Source organism: Balaenoptera ricei, chromosome 15, assembly GCF_028023285.1.
Source record: "Balaenoptera ricei isolate mBalRic1 chromosome 15, mBalRic1.hap2, whole genome shotgun sequence".
Classification (NCBI taxonomy): Eukaryota; Metazoa; Chordata; class Mammalia; order Artiodactyla; family Balaenopteridae; genus Balaenoptera; species Balaenoptera ricei.
Window position 1 is genome coordinate 89,353,929 of NC_082653.1, and position 20,679 is coordinate 89,374,607.

The 20,679-nt window shown below is 56.3% G+C and overlaps 1 protein-coding gene across 10 annotated transcripts in view; it reads left to right on the top strand.

The window, feature by feature from the left end:
- The window catches only part of PRKAR1B (protein kinase cAMP-dependent type I regulatory subunit beta), an 86,145-nt gene that overhangs the window by 39,305 nt on the left and 26,161 nt on the right, over window positions 1-20,679 (top strand). For all 10 annotated transcript variants that reach the window (XR_009497768.1, XR_009497767.1, XR_009497766.1 and 7 more), the window contains 2 exons: window positions 11,200-11,261; window positions 12,115-12,161. Coding sequence is in view for 5 of the 10 variants with exons in the window: in XM_059898756.1 (XP_059754739.1) it covers window positions 11,200-11,261; window positions 12,115-12,161 (109 nt within the window). In the remaining 5 variants the exon portion in view is untranslated. The remainder of the gene's footprint in view (window positions 1-11,199; window positions 11,262-12,114; window positions 12,162-20,679) is intronic.

Genomic DNA, 20,679 nt, shown 5'->3' on the forward strand with positions numbered 1-20,679 from the left:
ACAACTACTGAGCCCATGAGCCACAACTACTGAGCCTATGCTCTAGAGCCTGTGAGCCACAACTACTGAGCCTGTGTGCCACAACTACTGAGCCCGTGAGCCACAACTACTGAAGCCCACGCGCCTAGAGCCCGTGCTCTGCAACAGGAGAAGCCACCGCAATGAGAAGCCCACGCACCGCAACGAAGAGTAGCCCCCGCTCGCCACAGCTAGAGAAAGCCCGCACACAGCAGTGAAGACCCAACGCAGCCAAAAATAAATAAATTTATTTTAAAAAATAAATAAATAAAATGATGGTTTTTAATGAAGTCACAGGTGGTGGGGTCCGTGCTGGCCTGGTCGGGGTGCTACAAAGGCTGCTGCCGCTTGCGGGCCACTCCCGGGCTCCGTCCTGTCTTGGCACGTGGGCTCCCGTGGTGTCCTGCACGCTCTGTCCCACACATGGCGCTCACTTTGCACTTGTCCTTGAGACTGTCCACGTTGATGACACAGCCTCCCTGACCTTTTGGTGACTGTGCTGGGCCCAGGGACATGTGCAGAGGGTACCCCAACGATGGGCAGGCACGTGGTTTTGTGGCTGTCGCACGTGGCGCTGTCACGGGCGTCCGCTGGGACCGTGGCCAACTGCGTTTCCTTCCCTCTCAGCCCTCCAGACCCCCAGCCCCGCAGGCTGCTGGCACTTCTCAGCCGCTCACCTGTGATCGCCAGCCTCACCCTCACCTGGCCGGACCCTGTTTGTGCCCTTCCCCCTCCCAGCCTCGGCCAGGTCTCTGGCCCTGGTGGGTGCATCCGCTGCCCCCTCTGCGGGCCTGCGTCCAGCCCTTTGAAGCAGCCTCTGATTGGTTTAGCAGTCGTGGAAAGAACACACATCCCCAGCCCCCGGAGCCCTGGGTGTGGGTGTTTCCAGGGATCTGGCAGATGCGCTGTGGCATCTCCCGCCCACGTACTCAGCGGGTCTGGCAGCCCTGATTGCACCGCTGCCTGGACCTTGTGATAGATCCTTGGGCCCAATGGGTTTAAAATAAGCAAGAAGCCTTTTATCCTGGAAAACGTTTCCTATCCTGGGAAGTGATGAGAAGGGAGGAGGGAGCCAGGCTGGGAAGGCCTCCAGGACTCCGTGTTTTCCACTCCTGACCTTGGACGTGGCCTGCACAGGGTGGAGGCATTGGGGGAAGGGGGCTCCCACGTTGTCAGCTTTCACATGGGGGTCACACCCGCTCTGTGATGATGGCATCCTGTAGTGCACGGTGGCCTGGGGTTCCCAAGATGTGGCCTCCGCGTAGGACCAGCGCTGGTCCCTTAGGGGTCGGGCTGGGTCGGGGCACCACCTGCTACGCAGACGAGCTTGGGAACCGAGGACCCTCCCTGGAGGTGACGGAGGAGCCGAGGATCTCCTGGAGGTCAGCGCGGGCTGTTCAGCGGGAGAGGTGGGCGGGGGCGGGGAGCACTGGGAGCCCCTGTGCTGCTCGGCGAGGACGCCCCGTCTTACAGCCAGTGAGTCCAGGTCCGCAGGGTGGACGTGCTCGCTCCTCTCCAGCCAGCCGGGCGGCCACGCTGACCCAGGCCCTGTGGGTCTCAGGACCCGGCGCCCTCCTGCGCTGCTCCTTGTACCCCAGCCTGGGAGCCGCCGCCGGCCGGGCTGCCCAGACACCTCCCGGGTGGCCCCGCGGGGCGACCGGCAGCTGCGTCTCTTCCGCCGGGAATGAAACCCTTGAAGAAGGATCCAGAACCCGAGTGTCGTGATGCCCGACGTGGCAGGGTAGGCTTTGCGGCCGGCAGTGTTGCGTGCGGGGGCTTCTCCCCTCAGCTCCCGGGCCCTGTGTCTGAGCTGTCGGCGCAGCGGTGGTGGTGAGAGTTCCAGCCCCAAGCTCGGTTACCGCGTGGGATGAGGGGCCTGCCTGGGCGCAGGCAGAACCATTTGCTGCCTCGGTGGCGCGCGGACTGCCGGCCTGGGGCCCGCAGAGGCCGTGTCACTGCTGATGGCTGTGCACCCAGCGGCATGGGCCCTTCTGCAGGGTCTCTGCAAGGTGTCGAGGGAGGGCAGTGGTTTTCTCACTCTGGCTCTGACCACAGCTGTTACCCTGTGACAGGGTGAGGTGGGGAGAGCGGGCTGGCCCAGCATTTATTTAGTTTTGAAATTTTGTTCATCAGTTTGGTAGTTTTCCTCATACAGATCTTGTGCATATTTTGTTAGGTTTACACCTAAGTATTTTAATTTGGGGGGTGCTAATGTAAATGGTATTGTATTTTTAATTTTAAATTCCACTTGTTCATTGCTAGCATATAGGAAAGTGATTGACTTTTGCATGTTAACCTTGTATCCTGCAGCCTTGCTGTAATCACTTATTAGTTCCAATGGGTTTTGCTTTTGTTTTTTATTCTTCAGGATTTTTTACATAGACAGTCATGTCATCTGCAAACAGACAGTTGTATTTCTTCCTTTGTAGCCTGTATACTTTTGTTTTTGGCCACACCACACGGCTTGCAGGATCTTAGTTCCCCAACCAGGGATCAAACCTGGGCCCCTGGCAGTGGAGGCATGGAGTCCTAACCACTGGCCCACCAGGGAATTCCCTCCAGTCTGTATACCTTTCATTTCCTTTTCTTGTCTTATTGCAGTAGCTAGGGCTTTTCCAGTATGATGTTGAAAAAGAGTGGCGAGGGGGATATATTTGGCTTGAATTCCCATCTTAGGGGGAAAGCATCTAGTTTTTCACCACTAGGTATGACGTTAACTGTAGGGTTTCCAGAGCTCTTCTTTATCAACTTGAGGGAATTCTCCATATTTTTATTTTTCTGAGAGTTTTTATCATGCATGGGTATTCAGTTTTGTCAAATGCTTCTTATGCATCTGTTGATATGATTTTTCTTCTTTAGCCCTTTGATGTGATGCATTATCATTGATTTTTGAATGTTGAACCAGCCTTGCATACCTGGAATGAATTCCATTTATTTGTGGTGTATAAATCTTTTAATTCAGAGTTGGATTTGATTTGCCTGTATTTTGTTGAGGATTTTTACATCCATGTTCATGAGATAGTGGTCTGTAATTTTCCTTTCTTGTAATATCTTGGTCTGGTTTTGGTATTAGAGTAATTCTGGCCTCATAGAATGAGTTAGAAAGTGTTCCCTCTGCTTCTAAATACTTCTGGAAGAGATTGTAGAGAATTGGTATGATTTCTAACTTCAGTGTTTGATAGAATTCACTAGTGAACCCATCTGGGCCTGTGCTTTCTGTTTTGGTAGTTGAATATTTATTGATTCAGTTTAATAGGTTGTATTATCTATTTCTTCTTGTGTGTTTTAGCAGATTGTGTCTTTCAAAGAACTGGTCCCTTTCATCTAAGTTAGCAAATTTGTGGGCACAGAGTTGTTCATGGTCTCCCTTTATTATCCTTTCCATGTCCATGGGATCTGTAGTGATGTCTTTTCTCTCATTTGTGGCATTCATTATTTGTGTATTCTCTCTCTCTCTCTCAATCTCTCCTCCCCACCCCACCCCTCCCCTTTTTTTGTTACCATGGCTAGGGGTTTATAGGTTTTTATTGATCTTTTCAAAGAACCAGCTTTGGTTTCATTGATTTTTCTCTGTTAATTTCCTATTTTATTTATTTATTTATGTATTTAAATTTCCTATTTTAAATTCTGCTCTAATTTTTATTACTTCTTTTCTTTTGCCTGCTTTAGGTTTAATTTGCTTTTCTTTTTCTAGTTTCCTTAGGTTATTGATTTTAGATCTTTCTCCTTTTCAAATGTATGCTTTCAATGCTGTAAGTTTTCCTCTAAGCATTGCTTTTGCTGCATCCCGCAAATTTTGGTAAGTTGCGTTTTCATTTTCATTTAGTTAAACATATTTTCAATTTCTCTGGAGCCTTCTTCTTCCACCCATGTATTATTTAGAAGTGTGTTGCTTAATCTACAAATCCTTCGGGATTTTAAGTTATGTTTCTGTTATTGATTTCTAGTTTAACTCCATTGTGGTCTGAGGGCCGATGCTGTGTGAGTCACATGTATTAATTTGTTCAGGTGTAACGCTCAGCTGGCACACCTGGGACCATGGATGTGCTCCCTGTGGAACCCCAGGCATTTGTGTGCTTTTCCCCAGTGCCAGGCATCGGGGTGGAGGAATCAGCCACAGACGAGGTGGCTCCGGGCTGCCTGAGGCAGAGGCTCCTGGGATTTATAAACATTGTGCTCTCGATGCCCCAGCAGGGAGTGGGCCGCCCCACGTCCACTGCAGTGAACAGCTACGCTTGAGTTATTGCTGTTTAGAGAGAACTATTTGGAAACTTGCAGTCAGTTTCACCCAAACAGTGGAAAAGCCTAAACATAAGCCAGGCACCCTGTCGGGGCGCTGGCTCCCAGCAGACGAAAGCCCCTCTGTTACCCGGGCTGTGACATGCAGCAGAAAACAAGGTGTCCCCGTGGTGCTCGGGCACCAGAGCTTTGCCTGTGGCTCCAGGCTGGTTCCTGGAACGTGAATAACATTGACCGTGAGCCCGGGCCAGCAAAGGAAAGAAGTTCTCCCAAGGTAAAAGGCAGCAGGCGTAGGGCTTTGAGAACCGTTTCCAATGTCAGGTGCACTTTTTCCCTTGGTGGCATCATTCTGAAGTCAGAAAACACACTTGTACGCACTCGAACACGTTTTCTGCATTCAGTGGGACCTTTTTATTAATGTTGTCCACATCGCTCATTATTCCCTCCTGGTCCTTGTCACCACACGCGTGCACTCTGTGCTGACCCGCTGCTAGAGCGTCTGCACCATGTTATGAGCTGGTCTTGCGACATCACCAGCCGGGGGTATAAACACGCATCCTGGCTCTGACATCCCCCACTCCCATGCTTCTGAAAGTTTGACGTTTTTCAAAATAAAACGTTTAAAGAAATATAGACACAGAAATATTGGAAATGCTAATGGAATTTTTTCCTTATGACTGGAGGTGTTCCTGTGGTCATTGTCACAGCGCTATTGCTTAAAATCACAAGAATTCTGCTCCCATTCCCATCCTTACAGAATGCAGAGGGGCAGATTGTTGGAGCCGGGGAAGGGCGGGTGGGGGCGGCGTGGGGGGAGTGGCAGGTTTTCTGTGCGGCTGGGGTGCAGGGATCCTCACTCCCACCTCGGAAGGGGGGCAGGTGCTTGGGGCAGGCGCAGCTCTGATTGGCTGTGGGCACCTCTCTCCCGTCCTCTGTCCTCTGCTGCACTTGGGTGGCCTCACTCTGAGAACTGGTCCAACCTGTTTGCTTCTGCGGGTTTCTTTGCAGGGGTGGGGGCAGGAGGTGTTTACCTGTCAGGCCACCTGCAGCAGCAGTTCGGCTATATATTAGAAATGTCAGCCAATAAAAGGGAATAAAAGAGCCATAACTGGATCATGAGACTGGCTGAGCTCAGGGGCGCGGAGTGCTTCTTTGGCATCATTCCCAGGGTTGGGAGAAGGGGCTCAGAGCTGCCATGTGCACAGGGTTTGGAGCCAGCAGAAATAATCACGGTGGCTCCTGATCGGGAGGGTTCCAGGAGTGGGGTCCTCTTGGTTAATCTCCCATCATGCCGTGAGCTGTGCCCATTCTGCAAGTGGGTTAACTCCTGGGCGACTCAGCCCCTGGGCCCCTCCAGGCAAGTTTTGGGGTGGCACCAGCTCTCTGGGTTGCCATCAAGGGAGCGTTTGTCACAGGGATGACCACACTCCTTGTGATGAAGGCCCACATGTACATCTGTCCCCCCCACTGGACAGTGGGCCCCTTAGGCAGGGGCTGTAAACGGAGGCTGGGGGTCAGGAGTCAGGTGATGTAGGGATTGTGGCAGACAGAGCATGTGCTCCCACCAGGGTGGGAAGGGGGCTGAGTTCTTGCTTCATGAGAACAAAGGCCCCACATTGCTAGATCTTCCTTTTTTTTTCCCAAAGAAAAGCCAAAAATTTGGATATTTATTACTCTCTCAAGTTTTAAGTGTTGGGGCTAACTTTGAAAATGGGGCCAAAATTGGCCCATGAAGAATCAATAAAGCACTAAAGAAAATTCAGTGGTGACCAAAGACCTTCCCTTCCAAAGAGACTCAGGTCCCAAAGGTTTTATGGGTGAATTCTGTCAAACTTCAACAAACTGTCCATCCTTTTACGAGTTGCTCCAGAAAATAGAAAACAGGAGAAAGCTGCTCAGCATATTGTATGAATTTCATATGAATTTGGAGGGACACACAAATCAGCCCATAACAGACACATAGAGTATGTGCTGTGTAAGTGTAATACCAGGATGGAGCCATTAGTGGGTGTTGTTGGGAAAACTGGCTAACCATCTGGGGAAAAACAAACCAGATCCCCTTCCTCACGGACAAAAGGCCTAAATATGAACCCAAAAACTATTTGGCAGAAGTTAATTGCTATGGACTGAACCGTGTCCCCCAGATTCGCTTATTGAAGCCCTAAGCCCCAGTGTGATGGCATTTGGAGGCAGGCCTTTGGGAGGTGATTGGGTTTAGGTGGGGTCAGGAGGGTGGGCCCCCAATGGTGGGATTAGTGCCCTTATAAGAAGACACCAGAGAGCCTTGCACGCTCGCTCTCTGCCACATGAGGGCACAGCGAGAAGGCAGCCTGAGTAAAGCTAAGATATGCTCCTGAAAAAACGGAAGAAACAGGGTGGGATCTGTAGCACAATGCCGTTTGGGGGTAAATTTAAAGTACATGCATATAGCTCAAGATTCCACGTTGTGAGAGAAAGCATACAATGAAAAGGAAATCCCTCAAATTTCAGAACAAGCACCAGTGCAAGGGGGACGGGGGAAGTGGGTAGAAGGGGGAGAAATTGTCAACAAGAGCGGATCACCAGTGTCATGAACTCGGGCACAAATCTGCATCTGAGGTTTAAGATGCTAGTAGGTCCCACTAAATGCTGGCGTGGCCAGATGCAGTTTATGGTTCCATCGGGAACATTGGGGTCTGCTGCTGAGTGGGTGGCCGAGCGGGAGGCTGATGGGGGATGCGGGAGAGGTCCAGGTCTGTCCCCCCGACATGTGCCTGCTGTTAGAGAGCGGGGCAGAGGTGGGGTGTCCCAGGAGGAGGACGGGGAGAGTGGGAAGGGCTCTGCTTCCCTAGAACCTGGAGCACAGCGGGCCGCCTGGTCTCTCCCACCAGCCCCGTCGTCCAGAAGGAGGCTGGTGCTTTCTGGCCGGCTGAGCGCTGGGCTGGTCCCAGAACTGGGGTCTACGTCTGTGCGGCCCTGCCAAGTGACTGTGGACAGGCCTGCCCATGCTCTGTGCTGGAAGGGTCTGCGGTGGCCCTGTGAGCTACAGAGTCGGTATCTGAGGCTCAGCGTGGAGGGTGGGCCGCCAGGGCTTCGCAGCACTTTGGTGAGTGAGTCCTTCCCGGGTGATCTTCTTGGTCGCTTGAGGGCACAGTGGCATTTTATAAGACACGCCCCCATGGGCAAGCTTCCAGGGCCTTGACCCCAGGACCCTGGGGCCCCTGGGGCACCTGCCTCCTACAGGGGAGAGGGGTATGGCTGGTGAGTGCGGTGGGACATCGGCACAGCCTGGGCTGGTCTGAGCCACTGCAAGGCCAGTCTGCTGGGCCGTGGGCTTTGGGGCCACACAAGGCTGCCCATCCCACACCGTCCCCTGGTCCCCAGCCCCACGCAGTCTAATCTGGGAGGCCACCCACCCTGAGAGCAGGTTTGAGGTCAGATCACGGAAGCCGGAAGGAGTTGGCTGGTATTTCACCCCAGGAGTGGATGTTCTCCGACCATCAGAGAACATTCTTCACCCTCATTCTGAAGAGATGGCCTGTGGGAGAAGGCCCGGTTTCCATGGCAATGTGTTCACACCCCCAAGGCCTCAGGGCCAGGGTCTGGCTTCTGCCAGGGTGGGGACAGCAGGTGACACCCAGAACCGATCACACCCCAGAAGGTGTCGGGGGGCCACGTGGCCCTCCCAGGGGGGCGGATGCCACCAGGAGCTGGGAACCAGGCACGCCCAGCGCCCACCCCCAGGGCTCGGGTGCATCTCAGGGTCGAGGGAGGCCCCCCCCAGCTGGTGCCTTCCCTTCTTGCCTTAGAATTGTTTTCAGAGACACTTTGCTGCTTAGCTAAGGTCAGGGTGAAGTGAAGGCTTAGGTGGCCTTGGCTGCTGACTTGACTGTAGCTTCGAAGGTCTTGTTTCCAAGGTCAAAACAAGTAACTTACCAGCAGGACGTGTTCTAAACATTTACTTGCAAGTCAAGAATTAGCTTTATTTTATTTTATTTTTTTTAACATCTTTATTGGAGTATAATTGCTTTACAATGGTGTGTTAGTTTCTGCTGTATCACAAAGTGAATCAGCTATATATATACATATATCCCCATATCTCCTCCCTCTTGCGTCTCCCTCCCACCCTCCCTATCCCACCCCTCTAGGTGGTCACCAAGCACCAAGCTGATCTCCCTGTGCTGTGCGGCTGCTTCTCACTAGCTATCTATTTTACATTTGGTAATGTAGGTATGTCCATGCCACTCTCTCGCTTCGTCCCAGCTTACCCTTCCCCCTCCCCATGTCCTCAAGTCAATTCTCTACATTTGTGTCTTTATTCCTGTCCTGCCCCTAGGTTCATTAGAACCTTTTTTTTTTTTTTTTTTTTAGATTCCACATATGTGGGTTAGCATACAGTATCTGTATGACAGACTAGGTCCATCCACCTCACTGCAAATAACTCAATTTTGTTTCTTTTTTTTTTTTTTTTTTTTAATTTTGTTTCTTTTTATTAGCCGTATTTTAAAATGGCACTTGGGCATTGGGGTTTGGACTTAAAATATACAAAAACCAAAATGTCTGTGTTGTTGGAATTAGCTGTGATGAACATTTAAACTACTTTTGGGCTGAAAATAACAAGCCCAAAATGGAACAGCTCCGTTTGCATGATTTTTTCAGAAATATATCAAGTTGGGATTCATCAGTGGGTGTTTTTTTTTTTTTTACTGAGGTATTGTTGATTAACAGTATTACATGTTTCAGGTATGACATAGTGATTCATAATTTTTAATGGTTATACTCCATTTATAGTTACTACAAAACACTGGCTATGTTCCCTGTATAGTTCAATACATCCCTGTAGCTTATTTATTTTATACACAGTAGTTTGTATCTCTTACTCCCCTACCCTGTCTTGCCCCTCCCCCCTCCCTCTCCCCACTGGTAACCACTAGCTTGTTCTCTATATCTGTGAGTCTGCTGCTTTTTTGTTATATTCACCAGTTTGTTGTATTTTTAAGATTTCATATATAAGTGAGATCATATAATATTTGTCTGTCTGACTTATTTCACTTAGCATAATATCCTCCAACTACATCCATGTTGCTTCAAATGGCATTCTTTCATTCTTTTTTATGGCTGAGTAATATTCCATTGTATATATGTACCACATCTTCTTTATCCATTCATCTGTTGATGGGCACTTAGGTTGCTTCCATGTCTTGGCTATTGTAAACAGTGCTGCTATGAACATTGGTGTGCACATATCTTTTCGAATTAGTGTTTTCATTTTTTTCAGGTATATACTCAGGAGTCGAATTTGTGGATCATATGGCAACTCTATTTTTAGTTTTTTTCAGGAACTTCCATACTGTTCTCCATAATGGCTGCACCAATTTACATTCCCACCAACAGTGTAGGAGGGTTCTCTTTTCTCCACATCCTTGCCAACATTTGTTATTTGTGTTCTTTTTGCGGATGGTCATTCTGACAGGTGTGAGGTGTTATCTCATCGTGATTTTGATTTGCATTTCCCTTCGTCTGAGGTGTTTTGACCTCAAGGGTCAGGCCTCATCTTGAATGTGAATTTGAAAACGTCAGTTCCATGTGGACGATCGGAGGCCACACCCTGGTGTGAAGAGGAAAGTTCTAAGCTTGGAAGTGGACCCCCGTCTTTGGGAGGCCAGGCAGCAGAGGGGCTGCCTGATGGTGGCTGAGGTTCCCCTGTCTGAGGACCCCGGCCTTCGTAGCAAGACCAGGGAGGGTGCTTCTCAGAGGCCTTGGGGCCCAGGCCACGCATCTCAGGACAGACTGCGGCTCGTTTTCCCTCCTGATCAGGAGACCAAGGGATCGGGGCAGCAGGCGGGGCTCAGGTGGGGCTCAGGTGTGCCTGGAGGTGGAAGCGTGACTTAGCCAAGCGCGGAAGGATGGCGTCCACGTGGATCAGGCCTGAGAGCCGAGCTCTGACCTGACGTGCACCTGCACCCTCTCCCCCCGCCTCCCCGCAGCCTCTGGTCACCTGCCAGACCCCTGGGGTGCTGCCCTCCTCCTCCTCCTCCAGAGAGAGAAAGAGACGTTTAAATAGAGGGGAAGTAACTGCCTTAAGAGTTACTGATGTTTTCTGGGCCCTGGGAGCGGGCGATCACAGGGCTGTTTGGATCTCTGGTCCTGCTTTTGCTTCCCCAGGGCCCGGCACCTGGGGCTCCTCTGAGGCGCCTCCACTGACCGGTTTCCAAGAATCCCCTTTTTAAACAGGCAGGCGGGCAGCAAGCAGGCGTCCTCACTGCCAGGGTGCATTTCCTACATTTCCTGCAAGAAGCTTCTTGCTTCTCTTTTGGGGAAACGTGTGCCTGGGGGTGGGTCACATCCCCGAGCGTGGTCACTGCACTCTGGGATCCAGACCCTGACCTCTGACCCTGCATCTGGTTGCCATCCCGAGGAGATGAAGGGTCCTGGACCGACGTGCACACTCCCCCTGGGCGATGGGGCGTCCCCACCCGCCCGGCGGCCCCCTCCTCCCCACGCCCCCTCCCATCCTGCCTGTGGGTCTGTTTCACACTAAACTCGGGCAACGGAACGGCCGGGCTTCCTGGTGGGCACAGCCCGAGCCAGCCTCCTCGGCCTCTGTGCCCCTCGGGTGAGCAGCTGCAGTCTGGTTTCTTCCCATTTCTGCATCTGGTGTCTCGACACCCTTAGATGCAAAGCGTTCACCTGGGAGGAAGCAGAAAGCAGGTCAAGACCGGTTGCCGTGTCCTAGTGGAAACAGTCACGACCTGTCTTACGTTTCCTAAGTGGGGTCTGTTGGGTGTGATCCCATTTTTGTGAGACCCCAATACGTGCAGATCAGGAGGTCGTGACCAGGGACAGCGGGTCCGAGGGGTCGTCGTCTCCCCTGAGCTGGGGAGCAAGAGCCGTGTGAAGCCCCATGAGGGGCAGGTCGCCTGATGCCCCTGCAGCACCCCCATGCTGTGCTTTCTTTTCCAGCGACATATTCGATGCCATGTTCCCCGTCATGCACATCGCTGGGGAGACCGTCATACAGCAAGGTACGGCCCCTTCTGCTCCTCCTCGGGGCCAGAGCCCTCTGGGGAGAATTGGTCATTCACTTAGAAAGTATATTTAGGGCTTCTCTGGTGGCGCAGTGGTTAAGAATCCGCCTGCCAATGCAGGGGACACGGGTTCGAGCCCTGGTCCGGGAAGATCCCACGTGCCGCGGAGCAACTAAGCCCGTGCGCCACAACCACTAAGCCTGCGCTCTAGAGCCCGTGAGCCACAACTACTGAGCCCACGAGCCACAACTACTGAGCCTGCACTCTAGAGCCCATGCTCTGCAACAAGTGAAGCCATGACAATGAGAAGCCCACGCACCACAATGAAGAGTAGCCCCCGCTTGCCTCAACTAGAGAAAGCCCATGCACAGCAACGAAGACCCAACACAGCCAAAACTAAAAACAAATAAATAAATAAATTCATTAAAAAAAAAGTATATTATACAAAACTCCCATTGTATGTCTTGAGAAAAGCCACTAATGACACTTCAGAACAGTCCGCTTAACAAGTTAACGTGTTAATATGTTTCGATAACCTCCTTGTTATTAAAAACATGGCGGAGCTGTGCTGAGTCCTGGCAACACGCTGGGAGTGGATTTCAGATGGCGGTGTCAGGAGAGGACGTGCCCGTCGGCCTGACTGGAGTAACCGTTTCCCTACATGTGTGAAATAGGCCATCGTGTTCTGCACCTTCCATACATACAGCTTTTATTTAAAGATTTTTTAAAATTGATGAGACCTGGTACTGCTTAGCAGAGGTCTATGAAGCAATGCCGAAAGGTGGTTTATTACAAGAAAAACAAAACTCCGCATTCTTGCATCACGTGTCCTGTTTCCCTTTTCTCGTAGGGGATGAAGGGGATAACTTCTACGTAATCGACCAAGGGGAAGTGGACGTAAGTATCTTGAACTGTTTTTGGAAAATAACTCCTGTCTCTGCGCACAAGCTCAGGGCTAGAAAACGTCTTTCTGAGTGATGCGTTTCCAGTTTTTCAATCCAGAAGTGACAGAGTTCACTTAAAAGATACTGTAAGCATATCTGAGCACAGAGTGGAATAAGGGCGCCTGCCGTCTGCTTCCTGCACAAGCCGACTGCGGTCCCGGGGCCCCGACTGACCAGCCCTGCCCCAGCCGGGAGCCCACGACCCAGCAGGCTCACCCAGCCACACTGGGTGCTCATGCTTTTTAAATGTCTGCAGGCCCCGTGGCTCTGGCTCTACGATGGGGCCAGGCTCGGTCCGTCCCAGGGATGTGATGCTCCCTGATTTCGTCCAGCTTCCTCCCTTTACTTCCTGCCTTCAGGAGTGAGGGGCCCAGGCTCCGATTTGGAGGGAGGAGCGCCTCCTTCAGTCTCCTGCCCCCGCAGGCTGAGCCCACCCTGCTTGGATGGCGGTGTCCTTGCCTGGGGCCCCCGCGTGGGCTTCTCCAAATGCGGGGGCTCGGCCTGTGCTGCCCTCTGCCCCAACCTCCCCCCCACCCCCTCCCCCTCCTCCTTCAGCCTCCATGAGTGTCGTCCTCTCGGCTGGGTGTTAGCAGTGCATCTGCCCCCAGGGTTTTCTCTGTGGCCCTGATGCGGTCCAGCTTGTGCACCTGTTCCCAGGAGAGTCTGGTTAAGGCCGGCCCCCGTGGCAGACTGGCCCCCGCGCCCCGGGCTCGGGACTGAGCCCGTCCTGGGATTCTGGAGTCCACGGTCCCAGCACCGTCAGGGCACGTCCGAGGGGCCCCCGAGTCAGCTCCGGGCCCAGGATGCCAGTGCCGGGGACGGGGCGGGGATGGGCCACTGGCGGCCTCCACACGCCACCCCCACAATCTGAGCCCCCATGAGGTGAGGTTCCCGCTGCTGTCTGGCAGTGCTGCCCCGGTGCGCTGACCCGGCCCAGTTCTCAGGGCTCGGCTTCTGGCACTGCCAGGCCGTTGTGGAGGGGCTGGGGGGGCATTTGCTCACTTGTTCCGCCAGCAGCACGTCTGCGTCCATGTGGTCGCGTGTTCTGGGAACCGGCGGGCGGCCCTCGGCTTCCGGAGCTGGTGGCACAGGAAGTGACTCACCACGGGGACCTCAGGGCGAGCGGCACACGGAGTCGGGGTTTCTGTCTGTCCTGAGCTCGGGGCCTGGACCAGGCCTCTGGGGGCGGGGGCTGTTCTGTCTCACACCACAGGAGGAAACTGAGGCAGGAGCCGCGGGCCCGGGGCGGCCACGGCCGCAGAGGGGGTGGCAGGTGGAAATGAGTGCAGGCTGCGGCTCTGACCCGGGCTCAGGCTGCCAGCCCGGCCACCTCCTGTGGGCTTCGCTTTGGGTTAAAACAACACCAGCCCAGGAAGCAGAGGAGACCGACGAGGCTGCCTCGTCCCGGCGTCTCCAGAGCTGCCCCCTTCAGAGGTGCCGAGGGGTCGGCTGGCTCCAGGCTCAGGTCTCGGTCCTTCCTCGGGCCCTGACCGCTGTGTGGGCTTCTTCTTCACCTCGGTCCCTCTGCTGTCACCACTCTCCATCCTGTCCCCCGTCCTCTGTCCCTTTCTTGTTTTCTTTCTTTTTTTAAAAATAAATTTATTTATTTATTTCTTTATTTTTGGCTGTGTTGGGTCTTCGTTGCTGTGCTTCATTGCGGTGGCTTCTCTTGTTGCGGAGCACGGGCTCTAGGCGTGCAGGCTTCAGTAGTTGTGGCACGTGGGCTCAGTAGTTGTGGCTCACGGGCTCTAGAGCGCAGGCTCAGTAGTTGTGGTGCACGGGCTTAGTTGCGCCACGGCATGTGGGATCTTCCCAGACCAGGGCTTGAGCCCGTGTGCCCTGCGTTGGCAGGCGGATTCTCAACCACTGAGCCACCAGGGAAGTCCCCCCTTTCTTGTTTTCTTGCTCAAATGTCGATTGAGCACTCGTGTGCTGGACACTTAGAAAGCCCCGAGGATACACTTTTGGGGACATGGCCCCTGCCCTTGGGGCTCATAGTCGTCGGGGAGACACCCTGGAAGGGCCTTCCCAGTGAGCATCTTGCCTCTGGGCCTCTACCCGTCCTTTCCCTCTGTTCTCATTCCTGCTCTGACTTGCAAACTTCTATGCATCCTTCGAGACCCCACCCAGGCAGAGCCACTGGGCTGATGACCGAGATCGGGGCTCTCCCTCGTGCACAGGGTCCCACAAAGATTGGGTCCTGCTTTCCACCCCCCGGAATGTCCTCCCTCTTCTGTGTTCCTTGGAGTCACACAACTTCTCTAGTTCAATCCCGAAGATGTCGCCAAAGTGCCGACTCGTGTCACCAGAGCGTGTGGCTAAGTGAGAGTTGAAATGACCCTGGGGATGGCACGTCGGAGCCCGGGTTCTCCCCAGCGAGCAGATGCAGGGACGGCTGACCTTTGGCCCAGAGCCTGTCCTTGTCTTTCGAGGAGCCTCAAGGGCCTACCGCCGGGGTCCCGTGAGATGTGCCTCCCAGGCTAGCGTGCTCCACGCAGATGCGAGAGCCCAGGCCTTGTGGTTTCCTGGCTGCTGCCTGGACCTGGGCCCTCATGCCTGGAGTGGCAGCATCTCTGTGTTACTCCACATGCAGGGTCGGGTGGAGGCCCTGTGGGTGCCCCCAGTACGTCTGCCCCGCCCTCTGTCCCCATTAATCCACCTCCCACCACCCTCCTCGGCAGACCCCGTGCACAGTAAAGATGCCCTCTCCCTCGCAGGGAGGAATGGCCCCAGGTGCTGGCGGCCACCTCCCCTCTGGAGGTGTGAGCACACCGGAGGGTGTGAGAGGCAGGCGCCCACTGGACCCACCACTGCCTGAGCGGAGATGCTGGAACCGGCCACAGGGCTGAGCGCTGGCAGGAACCCTACCTGATGGGTGGTGGGCCCGGGGCGGGGGCTGTCCCCCGAGACAGGCCCCTTGGCCCTAACCTCTCAGCCCTGGGCGTTCTTGCCCACTCGCCCCCTCCGGACTCAGGACCCCCGTCCCAGCAAACTGTAGAGTGCCAGGTGCTCTCACCTGCTGGCCCGCACCTCCATCTGTGAGTGAGGGGAGGGGCTGGCTTGGCCCACTTGTCTGGGCAGGACCCCTCCTGGCCCCCAGGGATGTCACCGAGCCAGGTCTCTCCAGGCGGGGGACATGGGGAGGCGACCGTGTGACAGGGAAGTGGGGTCACTTGCTGTAACTGGGGTTACAGGCAGGTCCAGCCCTCCCCGCAGCGGCTCAGGTACGAAGGCAGCTGTGAGATGCCTGAGCCCGGATGTCTGGGCACTGTGGGCGGATGCCACTTTCCGGCTGACTCTCCAATTCGGGACAGTCAGCCCGGATGGGACAAGGCGGTGGCTTGGGGGCCGCCCCTCCGTCAGTCTCATCAGAGTTTCCAGCTGCTGGTGGGCGTGGGAGGGCCGGGCGGGGCGAGGGAGCCTGCAGAGGGAGCCCCTGTGATGTGGGCGTGAGCACACGATAAACATGCAGGGCCCGAGCCTTGTGGGAGAGGCCGCGTTTAAAGGAATCAAAAGATGCTCAGTCAGGAACCTGGGGTGAAAAAGTGGCCTGCTGGCTACCAGCACACATTCTAATAATGACTGTTATCACGGCTCTGGGTCCGAAGCTGCAGCTTCTCCCAGGCCTGGAGCCGTGTTTTGTTTGCTCCTTTCTGGCTCTGCCTTCAGGGGAGCAGGGGAGTGACCCCTGACCAGGGACTGGCCGCTTGTGAGGGTTCCGAGGGTGGCTTTTAAGGCTTGAGTGAGGCCCATCTTGTGAGGGCGGGGGGAGCGGAGACTGTGTCCATCACGTCGTTGCCCTGAAGCCCCCAGGACGTGCGCTCCCCTCAGAGGCCCCATCCTGGCCTTTAAACGGGCATGGTTTGGGGGTGGTCATCCCGAGCCCCCCTTCTGCAGGCTGGACACTGCCTCTGACCAGCGGCGCCCTGGGGGGGGACGGCCAGGTGACCGGATGCCAAAAACACCAGCTTGGTTTAAATTACGGTTTTCCAGAGAGACGCGGAGAGTGCTGCCTGCAGCGTGTGTGTCACCGGGAGCTGTAAGCCGTTTTCCTGAGGATAAAAATATCTCCCACTTTGGTTTATTCGTGGAACGAAGCATTTCCACTTGAAAGGACGCTCCTCGGCTGACCTTACAGGCTCAGGAGCACGGTTCCTCCCCGATCCTTCGGGGCCTTTGGTGCTTCAGGGCCTCCTTGTGGGGGGGTGTGTACCCCACCCCAGGCTCCAGTCCCCCCCCCCCAGGGCTCCCCGTTTCACAAGACGTCTGGGAGGAGAGCCGTTTCCAGTCTCCAGAGGTGGGAGGGGCCTCCCGGGGACAGGGCACCCCAGGCTGTCAGGCTCCGCGGGTCACGGCCCTCCAGTCTGCTTGCCTGGTGTTCTGCTTTTTATTTTTTAATTGGTAAAGTACACATAACATAAAAGTTGCCATCTTAACCGTTTTAAGTGTCCGGTTCAGGGGCATTAAGCACATTCACACTGTTGTGCAACCATCCCCACCATCATCTCCAGAACTTTCTCATCTTCCCAAACTGAGACTCTGTCCCCATTAAACACTGGATCCCCTCCCCCTCCCCCAGCCCCGGGCCCCCACCCTCTCCTTGCCGTCTCTGTGCCCCTGACGCCCCCAGGGACCTCAGAAGTGGGACCACACAGCGCCTGTCCTCCTGGGTCTGGCTCATCCCACTGGGCGTCACGTCCTCAGGGTTCATCACGTTGCAGCAGGTGTCAGAGTTTCCTCCCTTTTGAAGGCTGGGTCACACTCCACTGCGTGGATGGCCCACGTCTTGTTTATCCGTTTACCCGTCGTGCCCGCCGTCGTGGCTGCCACCCTGAGCCGTGCTGCTGTGGGCGACGGGGCTGTGCAGGGACCCGGGCGTCCTGCCCTCAGGCGCGCTCTGCTGACCGGCCACTTCCTGGGCGCTGGGTGGCCGTGGCCCCGAGCCGGCTGTGGAGCTTTCCTGCAGCATCTCACCCACAGGGTGTGTCTGGGGGCCCAGCACCCCTCTCGGTTCCCTGTTGAGGTCCTGGTGGCCCTACTGTGGCCAGAGGCTGCTCTGGAATCACGGACAGGTGACCCAGAGCCCCCCGTGTGGTGGTGGTAATGTGAGGACAGCTCGGGGAGGGGGCCGGTCCTCATGCACACCCCACACCGGGCCCTTGACGGGGCGCATGGTCACCCCGGAAGTAAGTGGCACTTCAGACGCGGATTGGGACCCTGATGGGACCCTGCCTTGTGGCACCTCGCAGAGCGTGGTGTCTGTGGGGGGAGGGCGGGAGGAGGCCAGGAGCGTGGCGGGTTCCGAGGAGGGAACCTGGCTGGCGGCTGGCCTCCCCTGAGGAGTGGCTGCTGACCCCATGGGGCTGGTCCACGTGACTCGGGCACCGGGCACCGAGGACGGGGAGCTGGGAGGGAGTCTCTGTGAGGAGTTGCCTCTCAAGCGAAACCAGACAGTCGGCTTTCCCCGGGTGTTTTGGGCTAAAGAGGGTTGAGGCTCGGAACCGGGTTTACCTGGGAAGAGCGACCAACATACCCAGACTCACCTGCACGGACCCACCTGCTTGGACGCCCCCCTCTCTCTGTGGCCGGAGCCTGGGACGCCGAGGAGCTGGGCCATTAGCTTTTTCTCACCATCTGTGAAACCAAAAACAACAGCGGCTGGCACGCCCAACTCGCTTCCTTGCCCGGGCGGCTCCGGGTGGCGTGGGAAGTGGCTGCGGGGGGCAGGGGGGCTGAGGCCGCAGGAACCCCCCATCCAGTGTAGTGGGTAACTCAGTGACTGATTCTGTCTCCACTCACCCAACAGTTATTTCAGTTGAATTTCCGTTTTCTGTGGAGCCGAGTGTTGAACCGAAGTGTCCCGGGTTTGGGGGCAGGCGGGGAGGCAGCCCCCCTCGCGTTCCCAGCTGCTCGTCTGTTTTGGCGGGGCCCAGGTCCCCATCTCAGGTCCCCCTTGACGGAAACGCAGTGCTACCTGTGATGCTGCTTCTGAGGTCTCACTAAGCAGATTCTTGTGCCTTCAACCCAGTCACCGTCTCCACCTCCGTCCAAAGTCGAGTCGGAGCTGGTCCATCGTGGGCAGGCATGAGCACCACCTGCTGAGATCCTGGCCTCTGGGCTGCACCCCTGGGGGTCTGATTCAGTCGGCCGGTGTCGGGGGTCGGGCGGGGGGCGTGCGCCTGGGTTTCCGCAGGTTCCCAGGTGATGCCGTGCGCCTGGTCCGCACACCACCTGTTGAGTAACGTGGTCGAAGGCTGTGTTTCTGGGACGCCCCTCGCTCCTCCCTGCTCCCCTCCCGCCGCCCCGAGCTGGGCTCCAGCTGCAGCGGGGGGGGGGGGGCAGGGGGGGCAGGCATCCCAGATGTGAACCTGGCCTCAGCTGTGCTGGAACCTTCTGGTCCTGAGACGACCATCTCCCCGTGCGGTCTTGCTGCGTCCAGTGACCTCCGAGTTCAGTCCTGCCTCAGGGCCTCGGCTCGTCCTGTCCCCCCGCCTCAGACCTCTTCCCCCTGGTCTTTTCAGGGGGCCCCTCAGGCTGGGCTCGGATTCCCCTCCTCGGAAGTCCTCTCTGGACGGTCTGGACTGGGGCTCTCCCTTCCCTTGTCTTCAGGGCCTGCGCTCGTTTTCATGACAGTTACGCTTGTGTGATGATCACCGGCCGGTCGGCCGGTAAGTCCCGGTGAACAGGAATCCACACACTCTTCACCGCTGAACCCAGCAGTTCGAACGTGCAGGGCGCCCAGGGTGCTGGGGGTGACACGGCGGTGACAACGAGTGAACGAATGAACGATAACAGCCGGGCGGGAGCTCTGGGTTCAGCCGGAGGCACCGAGGCAGCGGCGGGAGCAAAAACGTAGCCCAGTAGGGCCTCCCACCACTTTTCTTGTAAAAGAAGGAAAAACAAAAATGAAACAAAGCACGAAGTAGCCCCTTTGCGTGCCAGCTGGGGTGGGGCCGGGCACTGCGCGGCCGTGGTGACAGAGACCAGTGTCCCGAGAAGGATGGCCCTTTGTGCTCCGTGGGGCGGCCCTGGCCCGTCCTCGCCTCCGCACAATGCTCTTCTCTGACGCCTCTGAGGGCGCTGTCGGGACCTCGGTGAGGAAGGGGTCCTCACGGCCCCCTGGTGACGCGCTCCGGCCCAGGTGCCCTTGGTCCTGTGTGCCCTGCGGCGGCAGCTGCCTACGCTCTCTTTGGGGACGCACCCTGGGGAAGTGGAGGTGCAGCCGCTGCTGGTGCCTCTCCCAAGCCACCTGCCCTGTTGTTCCCCGGGGGGCCCTGTGCTGTTTGGCGGGTGATGGGGTGGCCTGCCCCCCGGCAGCCGTCCGAGGCAGTGCTTCCTTCTTCCCCCGCACACCCTTCCCAGGCTCCGTACGTCCGGCGAGGCTCCCAACCCGAGATCTGCGGTCCTCTGAGCCCACGTCGCTGTGGTGACCCTGCACCGAGGGAGTGGGCGCCGGGGGAGGGCCGGCTGGTGCAGCCTGGGGAGACGGCGTTCAGCAGATCGCGATACCCCGTGACGCCGCCAGTGCACCCCGACCCCCTGCATCACCCACGAGACTGAGGGCGTTTGGTCACACGCGAGAAGGTTTGAGGCCCCCTTCGGAATCAGAGCTGAAACTAGACAGCACCTGTCACCCACAGCCTGGGGAGTGGCGGTGCGGCCGTGAGAACAGACGGACCGGACCCAGCGCTCAGACTCGCCCTGCACAGAAGGACGTGCTGGGGTTCCTTTCAGCCGCACCGCGGTTATCTGAAGGCACCTGAGCCCTCGAGGGGCCCCGGGAGTTCCTGGCACCTGGAAACATCCCACGCCCTGACCTGAGTGGTGGGCAGACCCACTGCGCTGCACGCTTAGGGTCATACAGGTTAAGGTTTGAGAGTTGTATCCATGCAGAGAGGATTTTACACACGTACAAACCCTGTGGAGGGAGGACCAGCCGCGAGGGGAGCTGGTGCCAGCCCGGCCGTGCCTGGGTCAGCGTGACGGCCCCTCCACAGACTCTGGTCCCCTTTGAGAAAACCGCAGGTGGCGGCTCCGGGGATGCTCTGTGGGGAGCATCTCGGGGCAAAGCCGGGCGGACACGCTCCCTGCCTCCTGGGAAGGATGGGCGTCGCCCTGACTCCTCGAGGGCCTTGCTGAGCGGAAGCTGGTGTCTCTTCTCCCCCACACCCGGCAGGGGCATTGTGCAGGCTCGCCGTGCGGGCAGGGGCTCGCGGGGACAGATGCGCAGGCCCTAGGTCGCTCTGTGAACTGTCACCTCCATTCCCCTGCCACCTTGTGGGCAGGCCAGCCGCTGCTCCCCAGCCTTGCTCACACCGGACTCCGTTATCACCTGCGTGGTGCCCCGCAGACTGGCAATTCTGTGCCTCGGTTATTATCAGGATAATGAGTCATTGATTCCATAAGAATTGCTTCCATGATTCATCGCAATCCATTCTTTCCCGACATGCATGCTTTTTGCCAATGGGAAC